Below are 23,554 nucleotides of genomic sequence, written 5' to 3' on the forward strand. Positions count from 1 at the left end.
ATGAGACGATATTACGAATCTTTATATGTGAGACGAGTCAATCATATCGATATTCACAATAAAAAATAATATTCTTAGCATAAAAAGTAATACTTTTTAATGGATGACCTAAATAATATATCTGTTTCACAAAATACGACCCGTGAGACCGTCTCACACAAGTTTTTGCCCTACGAAAAAATATATATTACAAATTCGAAGGTATGTGTAGTGTTAGTAAATGTTTAAAAAAATGATTATGAACTTTTCTTGTACGAATTTACATTTTTTTAGCATTAGTGTTGCAAGAGGTCGTTTTTTAAAATTTAGAAGTACGAAATATTATATATTTATGGGATGATTTACGTTAGTGTGTAAATGTTGAAAAGCCAAAAGAAAATTATCTTTTTTCTCAAAGGAAAGTGCCCTGACTGACGTCATCATCTTAGAGGGATGTTCACATGCTATACTAAAAACTAAGATACATTCAAGAATACACATCAGAGTTTCGATTTGGATGGAGAGCCCATCTCATATATTGGGCCTTAGAAAAATTTGAAAAAATCCAATGGATATCGGCCCAATCATTTGACAGTTTAGCCCACAGAATTTGTAATTACTCCCACATAGCCAATCAATTTTTGAGTCAAACCACGACTTCGACCTGATTGATAAAAATTATTATTTTTTATGATAAAAATATTAAATTTTTTTGTAAATATGAATCAGATCCACCATCTCACGGATATACATATATGAGATTATCTCACATAAAACTTAATCTTTATAATTATATATATTTAAAAAAGTCCCACAAACAACATCTGTATTGCCAGTTGCCACCATATGCTCAATCAACAAATAAAAGTTTTTTTTTAAAACAATAACGTCTGAAGTTGGAAAATCACGATAATACGTACAACACAAGGCTAGTCTAAAAATCGATGTTAAGTATTAAAATTTTTTTCTTTAAATTACATAGTCCTAACTCCTACAGCTAATAATTGTGACTTGATTTTGTCAAATCATAAATAATTCGAACTTTTGTATATTTATTATTATTATTTATTAAGTATTAAAATTTTTTCTTTAAATTACATAGTCCTAACTCCTAAAGCTAATAATTGTGACTTGATTTTGTCAAATCATAAATAATTCGAACTTTTGCGTATTTATTATTATTATTTATAAACGTAACTCTTCGCAATCTCGAGTCTTAGTCAAGCTTCAATATTCAGAAAACATCAGCAAGAATCTGAAAATATTGTTTAATAGATTTAAAGTCAGGTTTGAACTGAAATCACGTGACTTGAATAATCGTAGAAGATGAATCCCCCTTGAAAATTATACTGCGGTCAGACATTTCAAAATATATATTTTGACTGCTCTTCTCCATTAGGAATTACGACACCACAGATGTATTAAATATCGTTAATAATATTAACCTTAATTTAAAATAATACGTCACGACGCAATTTCGTTAATCAATTTTTTTCCATTAACTTTTTGATGTAATTGTCTCTAAATATAAATCAGCCAACGATATCATTTTTACTTTATTCAAATTTGGTTTGTTTCTGAATTTTCCGGAAATTTGTTTTGAGAAAATTTTGGATAAACAAATATTGTGGATTTAGTTCAGTAATTTCAAAAGGTTAAAGGATTAAAGAAAATCGATCATCAAAATATAAAAATAACGAACAAATATATAATTGTTTTGGTTCACCACAAGAAAAAAAACTCCATCGGTCGCTAAAATAAAATAGGGACGGTTTAATTACCATTGTATAAAAAGTCATTGTTTTACTTTTAGTGACGGTATTACGGAACCGTCGCAAAACACAACGATTGTTTACATAAACCTTCACTGGTTCAAGCGATAGTATTCTTCAATAAAACCGTAGCGACGATCACAGTGGTTCATTGTTATGTAATGCACTGCAAACTGGTTGTCTACGTATACATCATTATATATGTAATGTCCAATATTCGACGACAATCCATGTTGTACCAATACGTATCTTTATAGTGTGTTTATGTCATCACTCACATGAGTCATGAGAAATTTCTCAGAGGATCACTCATACCATAAGTGTCTCAAGTCAAGTACGTTTAACTTTGGAGTTTTTAAGTGACGAGATCCCAAAAAATTTCAATATTTTGATATATACCGAAATATCGTAAAAAAATCATATATTTTAAAAATTATAATATAATATCAATTTTGGTATCGGTATGACATTCAAAAAATTTCTGTATTTCGGTATAAAATTCAAAAAAATTCGGTTTTTCGATGTGAATAACATCAATTTTTTAATTTCGATATAGACAGTATTACACAAATACCGTACCGAAATTTCGGTATAACAAATATTTTTTTGTAAGAACGCTATGAAATTTATGTCATATGATATCAATATTCATTTTTCAATACCGAAATTTTTTGATACGATATATGATACTATTTGAAAATTGATATACCGTACCGAAGCAAGCTTATGTATTTTTATATAAAGAGAGTGTGACATTCATGGTCACAAAATATATTTTTCAATCATGTCCTCCTTTGATAATAATTAAATATATTAACATTTTTATCCACCCAAAAATAAGATGTGATAAAATCAAAACTTGATTTAAAAAAAAATAATTCACTTAAACATTAAAATTTTATGTTACAATTTAAGATCTATGCATGTGTAATGGGCAAATGTGAATGAATCAATGTAAATGTAAAGGGAGAACATGATATTTATAGTAGGAGAAATAATGATGACCTCGTTCTGCGTGCTACCTACTAATTATAGTAGGGCGTCTATATTCTGACATGTCAAATCTCATATTGGTCACATCCAGCCCATTTGATTTTGTCAACCACTTGGATTAGTGTCAGAGATAGGACAATCGCCCACATCCTATTCTGCTAGTGTACTCGAGTGCGGTGCTCATATCGAGGTGGCCCGGTTAGAATGCCTACCGGGGGCTTATATAAGAGCCCAGGCGTCTGGTTGCCCGGGGAGTAGAGCCCGGGCTTGCACCTGCCCGGCTTCAGAAGAATCCATCTTGCAGATTGATCCTGAATTGGGAATCCATCTGATATCTCGGGTCATCCATGACCCGGGCTCTTACAGGGGTATCATCACACATCTCTTAAATAGTCGGGCTAGAGTCATACTCGCTGTCCCGATTAGTCATGCTTGGATTCCCAAAGAGATGATCAATCTGGTTTTATAAAAGCATCGGGGGCTTCATGTCTCCCAGAGATGGGATGAGGAGCCGGAGTCTCGTGTCTCATTGACTTGAGATAAGATGTCGGGGCCTCGTGTCTCCCGAACTTTGCATAAAATGCCGGGGCCTCATGTCTCCCAGGCTTGAAATGGTCGAGGTGCGGAGCCCCGAGCCAGGTTTGAGAACCCTGGGCTTATAAATAACCAAGGTGCGGAGCCTTGGCCTTCATGAATGGTCGAGGTGCGGAGCCCCGAGCTAGGTTTGAGAACCCTGGGCTTATAAATAACCAAGGTGCGGAGCCTTGGGCCGGGGAACATGTCCCGGGACTTGGGAATGGTCGAGGTGCGGAGCCCCGAGCCAGGTTTGAGAACCCTGGGCTTATAAATAACTAAGGTGCGGAGCCTTGGGCCGAGGAACATGTCCCGGGACTTGGGAATGGTCGAGGTGCGGAGCCCCGAGCCAGGTTTGAGAACCCTGGGCTTAATAGATGACCGAGGGACGGGTCTCCGGGCCAGGGTACGGGTCCCTGGACTTAATAGATGACCGAGGTATGGGTCCCCGGGTCAAGGTACGGGTCCCTGGACTTAATAGATGACCGAGGTACGGGTCCCCGGGTCAGGGTACGGGTCCCTGGACTTAAGATAATGTGCCGGGGCCTCATATCTCCCGGACTTAAGATAAGATGTGCCGGGGCCTCGTGTCTCCCGGACTTAAGATAAGAGGTGCCGGGGCCTCGTGTCTCCCGGACTTAAGTTAAGATGTGCCGGGGCCTCGTGTCTCTCGGACTTAAGATAAGATGTGCCGGGGCCTCATGTCTCCCGGACTTAAGATAATGTGCCGGGACCTCTTATCTCCCTGACTTAAGATAAGATGTGCCGGGGCCTCGTGTCTCCCGGACTTAAGATAATGTGCCGGGACCTCTTATCTCCCTGACTTAAGATAAGAGGTGCCGAGGCCTCGTGTCTCCCGGGCTTAAGATATGCGGCGCCGGGGCCTCGTGTCGTCCGGTCTTTAGTCTTTCTGCTTCTCCTGCTATATTAGTTTTATTAAAAGCCAAATCACTAACCTGGAAATACTGAATCTGAATTCATTTATGATATAGTGAAACTTCTCTGGTTGAGCTAAATTAGGTGAGTAATATAGCTGTATGCTACTGAGCGCATAGCAAATGCCCTTCATGCCAATCCGAGATAACTGCTGAGCTTTGAGCCCATATGAAATCCACAGATAAGGTCTGAATACCGAGCTGGTCGGGCTTGTATGTTTGCCAAGCAGAGTTGGGCTTATTTTTGAATGGAAACCATATCTACGTCTTGAGCTCAAATTCCCACAAACGGCGCCAATGATGCGATCCTGGTGAAATGGATGAGCCGGGTCGGGTGCTCCACCGGATCTGCTATCAAGATAATGAAGGGAATAAGAGCAAGGAGATATATCTCTGTAATATGGTTTCAGCTGTAACCTGCACACAATGAAATGAACTCGTGAATGGGCGCCGGAGAGGTGTCCGGGGTGGCCACTCCGATGCTTAAGTCAGCAGGGTACTCAAGCGATAAAACCAATGTAGTCAAGTGTTGACTGTGTGATATTGGTGTGAATGAATCAATGTAAATGTAAAGGGAGAACCTGATATTTATAGTAGGAGAAATAATGATGACCTCGTTCTGCGTGCTACCTACTAATTATAGTAGGGCGGCTATATTCTGACATGTCAAATCTCATGTTGGTCACATCCAGCCCATTTGATTTTGTCAACTACTTGGATTAGTGTCATAGATAGGACAATCGCCCATATCCTATTCTGCTAGTGTACTCGAGTGCGGTGCTCATATCGAGGTGGCCCGGTTAGAATGCCTACCGGGGGCTTATATAAGAGCCTAGGCGTCTGGTTGTCCGGGGAGTAGAGCTCGGGCTTGCACCTGCCCGGCTTCAGAAGAATCCATCCTGCAGATTGATCCTGAATTGGGAATCCATCTGATATCCCGGGTCATCCATGATCCGGGCTCTTACAGGGGTATCAAGCATATATCATTGATCCACGTGGAATCCCAAAAACTCATATAATCCTTTATATAAAATTAATAATCTTTTAAACTTTTGTATTTTCTAAAAACAGGAGTAAATGATTTTAAAAGGTTTTCAAATTTACATAAGATAGTGAATGGAATGCAGACATAACTACTAACTACATCGTCGGTCGACATTGGAAGTTGGAGTTTCACCAAAATATGGAATTGGAAATTTATTCAAAGAAGAAAATAAATGGAATTGGAATGGCCAAACCAAAGTGACAAGAAGTACCAAAAAGTAAGGATCAATAAAGAATCTGAATTTTCAAATAATACTTTAATCTTTTATTATATTTTTTGCCATGGTAAATAAAAAAATATTTTATCTTGTACATGCCTATAATATATTTTATATATTTTTGAATAAAAGTTTGTTTTTCTTAGTTGAATAAATGTGTTATTTATCTAAATAAAAAGGCCTTAAACACAATTAGAAAAGATGACTAGGACAGTAATTTTATGAGTAGGTCTCTTGTGAGACGGTCTCACGAATCTTTATCTATGAGACGGGTCAACCTTACCGATGTTCACAATAAAAAATAATACTCTTAGCATAAAAAGTAATACTTTTTCATGGATGACCCAAATAAGAAATCTGTCTTACAAAATACGACTCGTGAGACCGTCTCACACAAATTTTTGCCTAATTTTTGAAAATAGTTAGCAGTCGCTCCCTCCTCCTTTCTTGAAGTAATAGGAAATCTAAATTATGAATATTGTTTCGGTGAGAGGTGTCCCTTGAAAAAAAAAAAAAAACATGTTAGCATGCTGTTGTAGCAAATTCTATTTGTTTTTCTCCGAGTTCCTATTAAAGAGTACTCGTTGTAGATATAAACAGGCCATTGAATGAACAAGACTGTATACCTCTTGACACGGCTTATTGGAAAAAGATTTGGAATAAAAAAATTATTAATTATTAAATTAAAAGAGAGGTCGATTTATGGTCCTCATCTCGGACCTCCCTGCTACCGCTTCATACCACTTCATCATGCCTTCTTTATCTCATTTCTCGTACGATACAAAATGAATTTAATAAAATTCCTAAAAGAAGAAATCTTGGGACCCTTAGGAAATCTCCAAGTAAGTATTCGATTTGTAATTGAATATTTCCAAAAATCTTATCAAGATCACCAGGCACTTAACCATTGATTGCTTGTGCAAAAGCTTTCATTCGTAAAGGGAGAAGTTAAGGACAAAATAATAATCGACCCTTTATTTTCATTAAACTTGAGAAACATGTCTCCCATTCCTAGTTTTATGGATTCCAACTCTCGGCTTAGAAAGCCTCCTCAACCACTTTGTGAACCTTTCTCGCTAGAGTAACGAGTGGCATCATCCATGGAAAAAAGAAAGGGTTAGTGTGAGACTTTATTCTATTCTATATATAGACACTATACACTATACTGATATCTATATCTAAGGGTGTTCAAACTTCATTTAAAACCGAAAAAAACGTAAATCCAAATCGAAAAATCTAAACACCGAACCGAACTGGAAGTTAATTTTTTTAATTCAAAAAATTTAAAAACGAAGTTTATTTGGTTCGATTTCAGATTATATATGTCAAAACATAACAAACCGAAAGAACCAAAATTTCATTAAATTAATAATTTTATTTATATTAAATATTTTTTGAGATGATATTCAGTGAATGAAAAATCATTTTGAATGATTTTTAATTGATTGTTGTTTATTTGATTAATTTATATTTTATATTTAAATATTTTACTACGAAATAATGTAAAAAAAGATAATATATTACAATAGATTTATATTATTAAATTAAATAATTATATTAAAATCGAATTAATTGATCGAAATAATCGAACTGTTTTGATATAACACTGAACTGAATCGAATAAAAATAGTTTGAATATCGGATTATATATATCTAAAATCGTAAACCGAAAAATTCGAAATAAAAAATCGAAAATCGAACCAACCGATGAACACTCCTATCTATATCTTTCATTTTTTTCTTTGTCTAAATTAGCAAAGAGAGTTTCGAAAGATACATCTTTAGGGATAAAAAATGAAGCTTCTCACAATCCCAAGAGAATGATGTCTTAACCATACGCATCGCGTCCCAATCCCATTACCCGCTCTCGGATAAGTAGATCGAGATTCCAAGAATCCAATCTACTCACAACAGTAGGGACGATTGCTTCTGTTACTAACCAGAGAAAGCATGTCAAAGAGGGGAGGTACAATCGGAAGTTTTCGGGGCATCCCTTTTCATGTGGAAAGACATAGATATTGCTATCCGACCTCAGTTATCCAAAATTAGAAGCAGAAACATACAAAAATATAAGAGTTTTGCTTCCGAATGGACAATAACATCAAGTACAAATGTATGATAACGATAAATTATATAAGTTGTAAATGATTTTACACAAGTCTCATATGAATAATTGCAATGTAATGACAGTCAAATATGAATTTGACCAATTTATCTTGTGCTGTTTTTCTAAATATTAAGAGGAGAAAGATTAAAACGTAGGTTCGCGAATTTTTTGAGTCGGCTCGATAAATATTTGATTTATATTCGAATGTATAGAAATCGAACCAAACTCAAATATGTTTGAATTTTTTTCGAGTCGAACTCGAGCCAAAATTATTTTGTTCGATAGTTTGCGAGCCTTAGTATTTTATTATTGTAGTATAATTATATATTAAATATATACATATTGAGCTTTCGAACGTTCATTGTCGAACCTTACTATCCGATACTATATGATTAACAACAGTTCGAATAACTCGCGAATATGTTCAAAGATTTCAAGCCAAATTTGAACCAAAAAAATTAAAAACTTTCGAGATTCAAATCGAGCTCAAACTTGAATGTACTTGACTCACACCAAATTATAGACTTAAATTTTTACTAATATTCTTCTGTTTATTTACACCTCTGGTTGAGACTGATTTGGCCTAGCTACACTATTATTATGTACATTTTATTTCATTTCGTTAATTTGCTTTGTTAACAAAGATGTTATTCATAAATTAAACTCGAAGTTTTTTTTTTTTGTTTAAACTTGATTATATATTGTAGAAAATCATTTTCAATCCCGTTTATAGAGAATATATTAAATAAAAATTTAACAAAAAAATATAGACCTAGCCAACATGTAATTTTATAGGAGTCACGCCGCCCCTTAACATAGACGACTCGTTCACACTCCCCCACGTAAATAAACGTAAGCCCAACCTCGCACCTCCTCTATATATCAATCCCTCTCCTGCCTACTAATTATACATCACTTATTCTGCATGTGATGGCGACGAGAGCGGCGGAGGGGCGGCGCTGCGGTGACCAAGTGCATTTTCGTGGGGTCAGGAAGAGGCCGTGGGGAAGATACGCGGCGGAGATTAGGGATCCAGTGAAGAAGACCCGTGTGTGGCTTGGTACATTTGACACGGCGGAGGCAGCAGCGAGAGCGTATGATAAAGCTGCCCGCGAGTTCCGAGGTCATAAGGCTAAGACTAATTTTCCTCCGGGGGATATCGTGGATGTAAAGAAAACCGATCATTTCCCGAAAAACAGGAGCCCAAGCCGGAGCAGCACCGTCGAGTCTTCTAGCCCGGTGGCTTACCCCAGAACGGCTGTGGCAGCCGATTCCTTCTCTTTGGAACTCACTCTTGGACATCTGCCTCTGAGAAATCCTGTCCAGAATCATCACAAATTCCTCCCAGCCAAAATTCTTTTCACCTCCGCAGAATTTCTGGCATATAACACAGCGGGGAAGACTACGATGCTCCACCTTCGCCCAGAATCGCGGGAAGAACTCGCAGATCTTATGAACCAAATGCGACCGGGCGGGATCCAGAGCCAGTCGGATTCATCATCAGCGGTATTTTACCAAACGCCGCCAAAATCAGCACGCGGGGAAGGCATCAATCTCGATCTGAACCTTCCTCCACCGGTAAATCTTTGACTTCGCCGGTGGTATTGACTTACTTCTATATATAATATTAGATGTTAACTTTTTAACTTTGACATTTCCGGGTGGCCGCCCAGTTTTCCGATGATGTAAATGACCACCGTCGGCAGTAGCCTGTAGATACAATATTTATATCAAGATTTGATCTTTCTCTTCAACATGGGTGCCTTGGACAGGCAGGGAATTGGGGAGCAAAATTCGGTGGTTTCGATTTTTGGACGTGTGGACCATATCAGTACGGAAATCTTCCATATATTCATTCCACCGCCGCGTTCGTATGCGCTAGAAATTACATTTCGTGAACCTGAATTTGTCACATATTGCTCATTCGTGACCAAAAACCTCTTAGTTTTGAAGTACATGTAACCTTCACTACGTGACCCATCAAACTTTTACGTGGATATACTTTTGATTCCAAATTTGCATGACTGGACAGTTCAGATGATGTCCTGGTTTACGGGACTGGGATCACGATCTTATTGATACTATATTTGAGGACAGGGATGTCAAGGCAATAAGATTAATGGATTTTGCATTATAACAAGGAAGATGGAAAGCTAAAATGGAACATGTAATTGTTGGGAAGAGGACAAGTATTTCTCTTTTAGAAGGGTGAAAATATAAAAACAAAGAAAGAGCACACTAGCAATATTCTGTTTTACGGAAAATGAAATTTATTTTTTCACACCTTAATGTCTAACAAACTGGCCCATATATATAGGCTTACAGAATAACATATTAACTCTACCCACTACTTCCATTAATTCAACTAAATAGAAATAACATGGATAGTGAATAACAAACTAGAACATGGATTATCAACCAACTAAACCCACTAACTTTGAATCATTCTTCAACACTCCTCCTTGATTCAAAATCACAAACACCTAGACGTGATATGAAGTAAATGAATTTATCTCTTGGAAGTGATTTTGTCATAATATCTGCCACTTGTTCATGTGTACTGCAGTACTTCAGCTCAATCTCTTTATTTGCAACCAAGTCTCGGATAAAGTGTAGGCGAATATCGATATGCTTAGTCCTTCCATGGAATGCTGGATTTTTTGTCATTGCAATCGTGGCCTTGTTATCACAAAAAATATATGTTGCATCTTCTTGTTGTTGGTGAAGATCTGTAAGAATTCTTCTCACCCAAATTGCTTGACAAGCTGCTGAAGTTGCAGCAGCATATTTGGCTTCTGTCGAGGATAGTGCTGTTGTTGCTTGTTTCTTTGAACTCCATGTGATTGCCCCTGATCCAAGATTAAAAACACTAGCAGAAGTGCTTTTTCGATCATCCATTGAACTTGCCCAATCACTATCGGTGAATCCGCAGAGATTGAACTTTAAAGATCGAGTGTACCAAATCCCATAAGTCATGGTTCCAGCAACATAGCGTAAAATCCTTTTTGCTGCTCCTAGATGATGCTTTGTGGGATTTTGCATGAACCTGGAAATTATACCAACAGAGAAAGCAATATCTGGTCTAGTATGAGAGATAAATCAAACCTCCAACTAAGCTTCTGAAAGATTTTGCATTTGCCTCCTCTGAACCATCTTCAAGTTGCAATTTCTCATTTATATTCATGGGTGTAGTAGCTGGATTGCAATTGAGTAAGCTGAATCTTTTAAGAAGATCTGTTGCATATTTTCTTTGTGAAATAAAAATCCCATCAACTCCTTGCTTCACTTCAAGACCCAAAAAATAATGCAATAGACCCATATCCGACATCTCAAATTTCTTCATCATATTAGACTTGAAATTAGCCAAAAGAGAATCAGAGGAACTCATATAGATAATGTCGTCAACATAAAGGCACACAATAATGAAATCATATTGACCTTGCTTTTTCACATAAAGAGTGGGCTCATTTTCACTTCTTGCAAAACCATTTTGCCTAAAATAATTATCAATCTTGCTATACCATGCCCGTGGCGCTTGTTTGAGCCCATAAAATGCCTTTTTTAGCTTGCACACTTTTTCCTCTTTGCCATTAATCACAAAACCTTCAAGTTGAGTGACATAAACTTCTTCTTGTAAATCTCCATTTACAAATGCAGATTTGACATCAAATTGATAAACAGGCCAGTGGAGCTGTGCAGCCAATGCTAAAATAATTCTCACAGTTTCAAACCGAGCAACAGGAGAAAAAGTTTCTTCGAAATCAATACCTTGCTGTTGGGAATATCCTTTTGCCACAAGCCGAGCCTTGTGCTTTTGAATGCTTCCATCAGCATGATATTTTGTTTTAAACACCCACTTGAGACCAATTGCATTCTTAGCTTCAGGTAAATCCACCATATCCCATGTTTCATTTTTATAGATTGCCATCAACTCTTCTTTCATTGCATTCTTCCATTCTTCTTTTGTTTTCGCTTCTTCGAAGGTTGAAGGATCTGTGACATAGAGGGCAAACTGGCAAGACTCGTAGATTTCTCTCAAAGATCTGACCTTTCTATGAGGTATTTCATCAGAAGATTCTTGTAACGAGGCTGAGCTACTACTGCTTGAACTTGACAATGAAGAAGATGATGAACCATGGTTGAATGATCCAACATCAGTTGTTGGAGTATTGTCCTCTACTTGAATATGAACTTGAGTCTCTTCATTTTTTCCATTCCAATTCCAGCTCACATCTTCGTCAAAAGCTACATCTCTTCTTATGATTAATTTGCCACTAAGAGGATTATACAATCGATATGCCTTGGATTGATTGCAATATCCGACAAAAATGCATTTTTCAGATTTTTCCTCAAGTTTATGACGAAATTGAGAACTTATCAATGCCTATGCAACACAACCAAAAATTCTTAGATGGCTTACCGATGGTTTTCTGCCTCTCCATGCCTCATATGGTGTTCAATTCAAGACAGCCTTTGTCGGAGAAATATTCAGCAAATAGACAGATGTTGCCACTGCTTCAGCCCACAAAATATTAGGCAGTCCTCTAGTATTCAGCAAGCTTCTAGCCATTTCTACAACTGTTCGATTTTTTCGTTCGGCTACGCCATTTTGCTCCGATGTATAAGGTGCTGTCAACTCCCTGTGAATGCCATGTTCTGTTTGTTTTTCCACAAGAACCTTGAATTTCCTGAAATTCTCAAAAGCCTCTGACTTTTCTACTTGAAAATAAACCCAGCTCATTCGACTAAAATCATCGGTGAAGAGCAGAAAATACTTACTTCCACCCAGTGATGTAGTTCTCATAGGCCCGCATAAATCAGCGTGGATTAGCTCAAGACATTCAGAAACTCTCCAAGATTGCCCACTTGGAAACGATTTTCTTGTTTGTTTCCCATAGATGCACCTTTCACATAAACCAAGAGAGCTAACTTTAGGTAATCCAAAGACCATAGCTTTCTGAGTTAAGAGTTGCATGCCTTTGATATTGAGATGTCCATATCTTAAGTGCCACAACTTGGATTCATTCTTCTCACTGGCAATGAGAGCTTTGTTTTCAACATTAGAGATTTTAAGTGGAAACATCTTGTTCTATGTCATTTTCACACTAACAATCGATTGCCCAGAATCTTTGTCAGTAATAACGCACGCTCCGTTATCGAACAAAATTTCATATCCACATGCCATCAACTGCCCAACACTTAACAGACTATGTGCTAGATTAGGAACAAAGTAAACATTGTAAAGTAATTTTACTTTACCATCACTAGCACCCACGACAATGGTAACTTTGCCTTCAACTTGAATAAGCTCGTTATCTCCAAGTCTCACTTGCATCTTTTGTGATTCGTCAAGCTCTTTAAACAATGATTTATTACCAGTCATGTGGTTCGGACACCCACTATCCAGAAACCAAACATCATTTTGAAGATCGTTAGAATGAGAATGAACCATAAATAACTTACTTTCCTGTTTTTCTTCATTCGCATAATTTGCTTGTGAGCCATCTGGACAATTTGCCTTTATATGCCCAAACTTTTGGCACTCATAACACTGAACAGAGCTTTTGTTCCATTTTTGGTCTCCAAAAGGTTGCCTCTCTTGTCCATAACACTGAACAGTGCTTTTGTTCCATTTTTGGTCTCCAAAAAACTGCCTCTCTTGTCCACTGGAACGACCTCTTCCTCTGCCGCGTCCTCTGCCACGAAAGCTTCCTCTCCCACGAATTCTTTCAGCAAAGTTTTCCTTTTTTTCTATCTCTCCTTTCACTTGAGAAGCTTGAAATGCCTTTTCTTCATTCTTCTCAACTGATCTATTTCGTTTTGCCTCGTGAGCTTGCAAAGAACCCATTAGCTCATCAAAGGAGAAAATAAAGAGATCTTTAATCTCTTCAATTGTAGTTACTATATAATCATATTTTGCAGTCAATCTTCGCAAAACTTTGGGAACAATAATTGCATCAGTAATGTTTTCTCCATAAGACCTCATTTGACTAACAACCGAAATTACTCTAGACAAAAAATCTTGTAATTTTTCATTAGCTTTCATGAGCAAGGCTTCAAATTCATTTCTGAGAGTTTGGAGTTTCACTGCTATTACCTTTGAATAGCCTTGGAATTCTTTCTGCAGTGTTTCCCATGCCTCCTTTGAGGTGCTAGCCGTTGCAATTCTTGAGAAAATCGTCTCATGAACTGCTTGTTGAAGGATGAACAGTGCTTTCGAATCTTTCTTCCTGTTCTCCCTTAATCTACTTTCATCAGCATCATCGTCATTAAACCCACCCTCTACCAAATCCCAAAGATCTTGAGATTTAAATAGAGTCTTCATTTTGATATTCCAAAATTCATAGCATTCTCCTTTAAACATGGGAATGAGGGTTTGAGAAACTCCATTGATTGCCATCGTCTTTCTCTCAGATCAATGTGTTTTGCACTCACCTAAACTCTCACCAGGACACTGAAGAACTTATTGCTCTGATACCACTTTAGTTGGGAAGAGGACAAGTATTTCTCTTTTAGAAGGGTAAAGAGCACAGTAGCAATACTCTGTTTTACGGAAAATGAAATTTATTTTTTCACACCTTAATGTCTAACAAACTAGCCCATATATATAGGCTTACAGAATAACAGATTAACTCTACCCACTACTTCCATTAATTCAACTAAATAGAAATAACATGGATACGTGAATAACAAACTAGAACATGGATTATCAACCAACTAAACCCACTAACTTTGAATCATTCTTCAACAGTAAGTTCCACCAAAAATAAAAAATTTCTCTAGCGTGACGTTAGGAATTGTCTTCCTAATCGCATTAATCTGCAGAAGAGGGGCATCCATGTTTCATCACTGTATGTGGTCTGTAATGCGGAACTGGAATCAGAATGGCACACATTCCCGTGAATGTTGGGAGAGAGGTAATATACTATGGGTGATCGACTCTCAAGCGAGCGCTAACAAAGGCTTCTCGGAGTGGCCATTTAACATCATCCATGCTCTCAGTGGTCTAGAGTTGGGTAACTTCGTATATGTCCTCTGGGCAATCTGGAAGCAAAGGAACTCTAAGCTATGAGACAATCGAATAGATTCCTCATGCATCTAGAGTGGCGGCTACAATAAAGAGTTTCTTATGTGAATGCATAGGTTCTTCAAGAAATGATGAAACACCACAAACTTCTTGCTGGAACCAACCATGTATCAGGACACCACCCACGACTGGAGTTGTAAAATTCAACATTGATGCAATCTTCTTTGAGGACATAAAGGCTGCGGTTATAGTCATGATGGTGCGTGACGAGGAGGGAAGATTCATTATGGCCAAAACACCTTTGATTNCATCAATATGTATTGATGATCTTTTGAATATGTAATATATTATTTCTAATTTTGAATTAATGAATGTTTTTTTTTTCTTTCAATTCTTAAATTTTTTTCTTAGATCTTGGAAAATCAATAAAAATGTTTTTAATATTTTTTAAAAAAATTCAAAACCACTTAACTTCCATTAAAATATCTATATAACTTAGTTTTGTGTTGGTGAAACATTTCTACGAATTTCATATATCCCTATAAATTTCACCATTTTTATTTTTCCTAATTATTTATCTTCAAACCATCTCATTTTCTTCTCTTTCTAAAAAACATTATACTTATTCAATTTATTTATTTTATAAATTATTATAATAAATATTTCTAGGAATTCATAATATTTATGTATTAATAATGTACACATATAATATGTATGTCTCAACTACTAGTATATATATATAAATAAAGCACTATTTATAAAAGAGAGAATAAAATGATAATGAAAGCTACGAAACGGTAAATGGCAAGGGCGGCTGCTTTATGAGCCACCCAACTTTAAGTGGATATTTTTTGTGCCTCCTGAGGTGCCAAACTAATTCTTCCTACGTTTAAAAATTACCTCATTTTTCATTCACTTGTAAATAGCAGTATTTTAATTGCCGAGCGAAACGGCACAATATCACGGATAATGTTAAAGATACATACGATATATCATACATCGATATGTTCTTAAATTATGAGATTTTGTTATTATATCGTGAGATATTGTATTCAATACAAAACAAAATTATACCATAACTCTTATTTGTATTTTACTTCTTATTGGTGCTGTTGGGAAATCCGCACAGATAGGATCGCCTTGCTTCGATTTGAATTATCCGGAGAATGCAATGCCTTATGTATATAGCAAATATCAAGAAGATGGCCAATCAAACCTATTTTATTTCTCGATTCAATAGAAGCTCAACGAGGTGAATAGGCTCCGTCTCGAGCTTCCGTCGTCGGCCTTGGCATTAGACCACTATCTATGCATGTATTTTTAGCCTGGACTCTCGAATCTTTTCGCCCAATCGAATTTTTGTAGTGACTTTTTTGTGACGTAAGATTTGATGTATAAATATTTATGTACATATAATATCATGACTCTAAAATCACTGTGAGGGATGAGATTCACTTCAAATCAATGTTTATTTATTTATTTATTATTTTTTTTGTAAATGTAACTAATGTTTTATTTTGTACTAAGCGAAATAATTTCTTTTTATATATAATATTTTTGTATAATTGTCTTTTTAAATAATATTTTTAATACGTATGAACAAAAAAACTCTATATATTCGAGACGGAATTCATAATTTAAGGCAAAAGGCAGATGGCCTCCATTGTTGCCGACATATTCTATTGCAAGTAGCAGAAAACTGTGGCCCGTTTTGATTCTCTATATCTCAAACAACAACGTAGGACCTATTTTTGTTCCATTTTCTTTCAACATTTGCTGCTTACCTATCTTAAAAAAGTCTTCATCTCTCTCTTTTTTAAATAAATACCATCCATGCTGTTTCCAGAAGGCATTGTACATTAGCATATCACGACATGTATATGTTCTTAAATAGCAATATCCAGACTAATGCAAATTACATTTAGTTAGATGTCATTTATTTACTGCTATCGCTATCTATATTTTACTCTACTTGTTAGTGGATAAACTGAATCTGAAAGATATATACAAATATAAATATTTTTCACTTTTTAAAAAACATGTATTCTTATATTTCAATTTATCATTTAATCTTTCAGATCTCATCCCACGAACCAAGTATATCACAAATATAATTTGTTCTATGAATAAAATAATTTATATTGCTGTAAATAACATACTATACACATATGTACAAACTGATATGCTGGAATAGTAAGTCATGATGTTTCACTGAGTCACGATTTTATTTTTAATTTGAAAGTGAATGGAAATTGAATTAAAAAAATTATCATAAAGGAGAAAGTTAAATGGTGAAGAATTACATTAGGAATTGTGAATAAAAAGCAAAAAAAAGGGAAAACCACTTTAAAAAAATCTCTACAATTTGTTATATATAATTTCTCTCGTTGTAGATGATCATTGTATTTAGTTAGATTTGAAATATTTGTAATCAACTTAAATATGACAAAATAATATATGTAAATATTTGTATTATATTATTTTTCTTATAAATAGAGTGATCATTTAGTTCAATTAACATTGCACATGTGTATTTTCTCTTATAAATTATCTCTATTCATATCCATTTTCTTTTATAGGTTATAGCACGTTATAAGCATGAGTTTGTAACCAATTGAGAATGAAAATAAATCTCATTCCGTTGATGCTCTTGAAGTAGGACACACATTGTCAATATTAATGATGCAAGATTTGTTAATATTTATGAAATAGGACACACATTGTCAATATTAATCAATTTGATGCAAGATTTGTTAATATTTATGAAAAATATTAATATAAGATCTACGGGTTATCAAGATTCTCGAATAATAATGATTTAATGTCTTTTTGGTTACATTCGACAAATATAAAACTGAGAAAATTATTGCTATGTTTCCGAGACTGTGCGTCCCACCAGGAGGTGTTCAAAAAGGAACTCAAGAGGTCGGTTTCTTTATCATTCCAGTTTTGAGCGTCTTCTTGGATAGATATATGAGCTTTTGAGGATCGTATAAACATATAAATTCATTACATTTTCTTAAAAATATTGATATAAGATCTAAAATTTTTCAATATTTCTCAAAAAAAGATTAAAGATCGAAGATTTATCAAATAATATTGACATTGATTCAAATAATATATTTTTTGTTTTTATTTTGAATAAGCATGATCTTTTTTGTCATTATTTTTTATTAACTGTGATCTGATGTTTAATGATGAACTAGATAGGATATTGAAAAAATATATATGTGAAAGTAAGACAACATCATTAATCAAGAAAGAAAATCAATAATAAACCCTATGAATCGATACTATCATTCACACTGGGCAAGACGATGATGGTAGCCTATGCATGATGATGATGTTAGATAATTTAAAGTTTAATGAATAAAAATTAAGCTAAGAATTATTCGAAACTCGAAACAGATTGTTCCATGCATCAAGAGAGGCGCTGAAGCGCCTGGACGGGGCACTGAAGTGTCTCATATGTGGTGTAGATTGTTCCAGGCTGCAAAAGAGGCGCTCAGGATTGCCTAAGCACCTTCTCTATGCCCTAGAATTTTTCAGGGCCATGAGGGAGGTGCCTAGGCACCCGTTAAGCAGCGTCTAGGCATCTGATGGTATTGTTTATCAAGAGTTGCGAGTTTTTATGGATCTCTATCACCAAAAAACATCTCTTGGTCACATGTTCGATATTTATGACTGAATGAATTAATATAATGAGTAACAACATAACAACTCCTTTGAGATGATCAAACGAAGGAAGATCATTTTCATTCATTTTGAACTTCTTCTCCTCCTTTTTTTCTCAAAAGAGAATTTGCTTCATTTTTCTGATTATGAAACTTGTGATTTGTAGTGCTAATGTCAAAGTTAGAAGTCCTTATATCTTGAAAGACGATTGTCATATTCCATGAGCACTATGTGCAGGACAAATTTGTCTTAAGGACAAAGAGTTTAATCTTGCCTCGATGAATTTGCTAATGTACTTTTTGAGTTTTGTTGTTTTCAGATTGCAGATCGAATGAAAGTGATATTAGAGAATCTTCACAAACAATCTTAAGACGAAGTTTGGTTATTGTCATGTCTTTTTTGGTTTGTAATTTGAAGATCTATTGAGTGTGAACATAAACGACTTCAAATTATACAGTTTCACGAAAATACGATAACTTCTAAATATTTAAATTTCAAATATCAGGTTTTGAAATTTTTCATTGCTTCTTTTTGTTATAATCTATAAATGTGATGTTCTTTCGAAATTTTTGATTGAAAAACTAGGAATATGTTGATTTTTCTCTGCAATTTTCAAAGAATAAAAATTATGAACCACGAAGATTATGCTAAACACATGAATATGAGTAAGTCCATTCAAGTAGTTTCTTGGCTCAAGAATTCAATACTTTGTGTATTGATTTTAAGAAGATTCTTGAAACTAAAAAACAGAAAATCGGAATGAGACTCGAGTTCTAAAATAAAAATATAGATTGAAAAAAATAATCAATCATATATCTAAAATTTTAGAACATCAAATGATATATGCATTGAAACATAAATTGTCTAAATCCATTTACTTGAAAGTTGTATGGCTCCTTAAATAGGAGAAAAGAATATTTCATCATATTTATTGATGATATTACAAGATATGAGATGTATATCTTGTGAAATCAAAGATGAAGCTTTAGTGGCTTTTGATAGATATAACAGCGATGCATCAATTATATACAACGTTTTTTATATGTTGTGACAAATTTTGTATTCTCTGTTTTTTTATTCTAGTTGGATTTTGTAAGTCGTGTATGTTTAAAACTTCGAATTTGTAAGATATTAAATCTTGAATTAAGTTTTATAAGCTTTTACGCTTAAAATTCAATTTCTGAACGGCATTCAATATTCCGAGTTTTAAATTTTGAAAGAAAACAAGGTTAAATTTGATAATAATGTATAAGGTTTGGAAAATATAATGTTGTCAAATTTGATAATAATGTATAAGGTTTGAATTTTTTTAAGCAATAAACATTAAGTCCAAACTTAGCAAAATATAAAATCTTGAATTTGGATTGATAAGTTCATCGCTTAGAATTGATAAAGTTATCCAAACTAATGAAGAATGTTCAAAGCCAAAAGTCATCTATTCTGATTCGATGATTTTTCGAGTAAATTCTCTTTCAACATCACGTGCATTCATTCATTATTTCATATGGGGGATTTTTTGATAAATTTAAAGCTTAATGAAAAGAAAACAAGCTAAGAAGTATATGAAACTCGAAATGGACTGTTCCATGCACCAAGAGAGGCGTTGAGTCGCCTAGAACAGGTGCCTTAGCACTCCATATATGGCCTGAAAAGGAGGCGTCTAAGCGCCCCCTCTATGCCCTGTAATTTTTTAGGGCCATGAGAGAGGCGATGCTTACCAAGAGATGTGAGTTTTCATGGATCTTTGTCAACAAAAGATATTCATGGATCTTTGTCAACAAAATATATCTCTTGGTCACATTTTCGAGTTTTGTGACTTAAAATATCAATCTATCCAAATGAATTGACATAATGCGAAACAATATAACATCAAATTTGAGAGGATAAACAAAGGAAGGTCATTTGCATTCATTTTGAACTTCTTCTTCTTTTTTTTTCCTAAAGTGAGTTTGTTTCATTTTTCTGGTTATGAAAATAGTGATTTGTAATGCTACTATCACAAGTTAGAAGTCGTTGTATCTTGGGAGACAGTTGTCGTATCTTGTGAGGACCACTGAGCATCACGTGTGAGGCAAATTCATCTTAAAAACAAAGAGTTCTCTCTTGTCTCGATTTCGAATTTACTAACATATTTTTTGAGTTTTGTTGTCTTCATATTGCAGATCCAATGAAAATGATGTTGGAGAATCCACACAAACAGACAGTTGGTTGATTTGTCGATAATTTTAAGTCCTTTTATTTGATTAATTATTTAGATTTATTTATTGGTCAATCATAATAACAAGGATAATAGTTATATATCATGTCATAAATGAGTTTATGTTTTATAACTTATCCGATATTTGATTTTATCATTTAGCTGATATAATAATAATAATAATTTTAGTTTTAGTTTGGAGTATAGATCAAATTTATTAATTATATTAACTTTTAGATATTGTTTTAAACTTTTTGATAACATAAAATTTTGTGAATTTATTCTGTTTGTCAATAAATTGAATGATATATTGTATTAATTTATTTTAAAATTTGGTTATGTTTTTCTGATTTGAGATTTTTTATTTTAGGACATATTGGATTGTTAGATTTTAATTTCATAAATTTTTATATTTCTCAGATTTGACTGTGAATATAACTTTTGACTTTTTTCAAAATTATATGATTAAAATCAGCTTTGATTTTTAAATGAATGATAAAATATTTTATTTTATGTTGTTTACATGTTTTGCAAATGCAGAACAAAAAATTCAATATGAAATGGAATTCATGATAGACTGAATGTTATTGTTTCAGGTAAAATATTTACTTGATACCCACAAGAATTTGAAAAGATACATCCAATTTTTCAATTTCAATTCTTCCATAATAATAATAATTAAATATCTTAATTATTGTATTTTGTTATTCAAACAAAATAATGAGAGACAAATATTGAAATTGTCTTATTAATATGATTCATTCTCTAAAGTAAATGTAATGATGTCAATGAACATAGTTGATACATTGTGGTTGATTAATTCTTCAAAGAAGGATAATATATTATCTCATATGAAGTTAAATATGAATTATAATATTAGCACAAAATATTGAGATATACGTCTTAGTCAAGTATTATACTAAATCTGCAACATTGTATAATATCAGTATTTACATGATATTGTACTTGAAGTACATTAAAAGATTTTATTTGATCTTTATCAATGACATTATAAAGTGTGTAGAGGTCGTTGATCTCTACCTTAATTATATTTCATCATAAGCTAATAGGAATGTATTAGAATATCTTTTCATTAGAGGTGGGTAAAAAGAAGAAGTTGATTTGCTTGATATAATAAAATAATGATAAACATTGACGTATATGGATTTTTGAATCCAATATCAATATTGATTTTATTTAAAAAAAATATTACAAATCAATAGCTCTGGAAGAGTTGTAGAATTCCAAAGAAGTTAATATGCATTTTTCTTTTTAAGGGGAAAAATAAAATAAAGCAGTTATTCATAATAAATATTATTATTGTATTTCACATCACCTTAATTATAAAGTAAATGGTTTGTTGATATTGTAAACCATTAAGTTTTTATATTAGTAAAAATATCATTGATACAAATGCTTCATATATAGTTTGGCATAATTGATTGACTTTAGCATCCAACTTATATAAATAGTTATAAACTTTTGATACTGTACATAAATGTTAATGATGGGGTCAAGAGTTTTTGGATCGATAAATATGAATATTTTTAAAATCGGTTAACCAGAAGATTTTAATATTTAACGAATTATTATTTTTTGGCTTATTAAATTTGATACCACTATCATTAGCTCAATTTGGCATAAAATCCTCATATTATCTAAAATAAATAACAATAAAAATGGGCTCATAAAATCGCAAGTCGATATTTGCAAAAATATTTATTGAGAAAAAAATTCCAAAATATATAATCAAAACAAGTTTGATTAAAAAATAGGACATACATATCAATTTTATGATTATAAATATGTTGATATCCAATCAACTATTAAAACTATTGATTTTGAGAATAAATACATCATATTTTGAGAACTCAATACATCACTTGTACATCATATTTTGAGAACTCGATATATTACTTGTTGCATGTGTTCTAAGTATTTTGTCAACTGATTACGATGAAGTATCTCGTTTGATATTAATTTTTGGCTTGGAGCTAAAGTTCAGGTATTGAAAGATATTTGTTGTGTGACAAATGAACTACAGTGAATATCTTTAAGAGATTGAAAATATGTTGGAAATACATTGAATTTTATGATGAGTATTTTGAATTAATAATGTTGATATTTTTATGACACAATTTCTCAATTGTTATTCCTGTAAAAATATTTTTTCATTATTAAGGATGATGAAAATAGAAGCTAAAAGAATATTATTGAGAATATATTTGAAAGGGGATCGAATAAGATGCCCAAGTGCGCAACGGAAGTTAAAATTTTCGAAAATCATATTTTCAAGGGCGAAAATTCGAACACCTCTACTAAGATGTGTAGCAAATACAAAACACAATATGTCATACATAGGGTGTTTTAGAAATGTACCTATCAATCTCTTGAGATTGATGTTGGCTCCAACCAAGTTGTAAACAACTTGGCTCTTGAAAGGATGACTAATCTTCAAGCTTTCCTTTGAGCACACCTTGCTCAAATATTAAGCCCACCACCAACTAGCTAGAACCACTCTAATTTTGCACTAGAAAAATTAGAGCATTTTTCATTTAAGAAGAGAGAGTTTCTTCAACAATTGAAGAACCAAAAATGAAGGAGAATGTCATGCCAAATTTCGGCCACCATGCTAGGAGTGAAGTGGAGGATGACTTTTCTTGGTCCTTGAAAAAGTTAAAGTGAGCATGAGAAACACATGCCTTGTTAATTTAAAAAGGTTGTCTCCCAACTCTTCACCTCCCCATGCATATTATATTATTTGGGCATGTAACATTTACAAAGCCCATGGACTTTTATTTTAAATATCTCAAACACATTTGAGACTATTTAAACTTTACTTGATTTTACTCAAGCCCACTAGTTAAATAATTATTTTCTATTGGGCTCTACAAGACCCAATAATATTTAATTAATTCAACACTTGAATTAACTTAATTATTTGGACTCTACTAGGCCCACTAGTGTTTAATTAACTCAACACTTGAATTAATTTAATTTAGTCCATAATAATGTTTATGAAAATCACAATTTT

At 33.8% G+C, this 23,554-nt stretch overlaps 2 protein-coding genes across 2 annotated transcripts; one reads left to right on the forward strand and one right to left on the reverse strand.

Moving 5' to 3' along the window:
• The first annotated feature begins 8,441 nt into the window (after nucleotides 1-8,441).
• On the forward strand, nucleotides 8,442-9,375 carry LOC140979759 (ethylene-responsive transcription factor 4-like). Its single transcript, XM_073445318.1, has 2 exons — nucleotides 8,442-9,199; nucleotides 9,295-9,375. The coding sequence occupies exons 1-2, from the start codon at nucleotides 8,552-8,554 to the stop codon at nucleotides 9,328-9,330; spliced, it is 684 nt and encodes a 227-aa protein (XP_073301419.1). The 5' UTR covers nucleotides 8,442-8,551; the 3' UTR covers nucleotides 9,331-9,375.
• Nucleotides 9,376-12,061: 2,686 nt separating this feature from the next.
• On the reverse strand, nucleotides 12,062-14,021 carry LOC140979751 (uncharacterized). The gene is made up of 2 exons (XM_073445308.1): nucleotides 12,881-14,021; nucleotides 12,062-12,809 (listed from the first exon to the last, which is right to left on the reverse strand). Exons 1-2 carry the CDS (start codon nucleotides 14,019-14,021, stop codon nucleotides 12,790-12,792), a joined length of 1,161 nt encoding a protein of 386 aa, XP_073301409.1. The 3' UTR covers nucleotides 12,062-12,789.
• Nucleotides 14,022-23,554: the final 9,533 nt, after the last annotated feature.

This window comes from Primulina huaijiensis, chromosome 1 (assembly GCF_012295235.1).
Source record: "Primulina huaijiensis isolate GDHJ02 chromosome 1, ASM1229523v2, whole genome shotgun sequence".
Classification (NCBI taxonomy): Eukaryota; Viridiplantae; Streptophyta; class Magnoliopsida; order Lamiales; family Gesneriaceae; genus Primulina; species Primulina huaijiensis.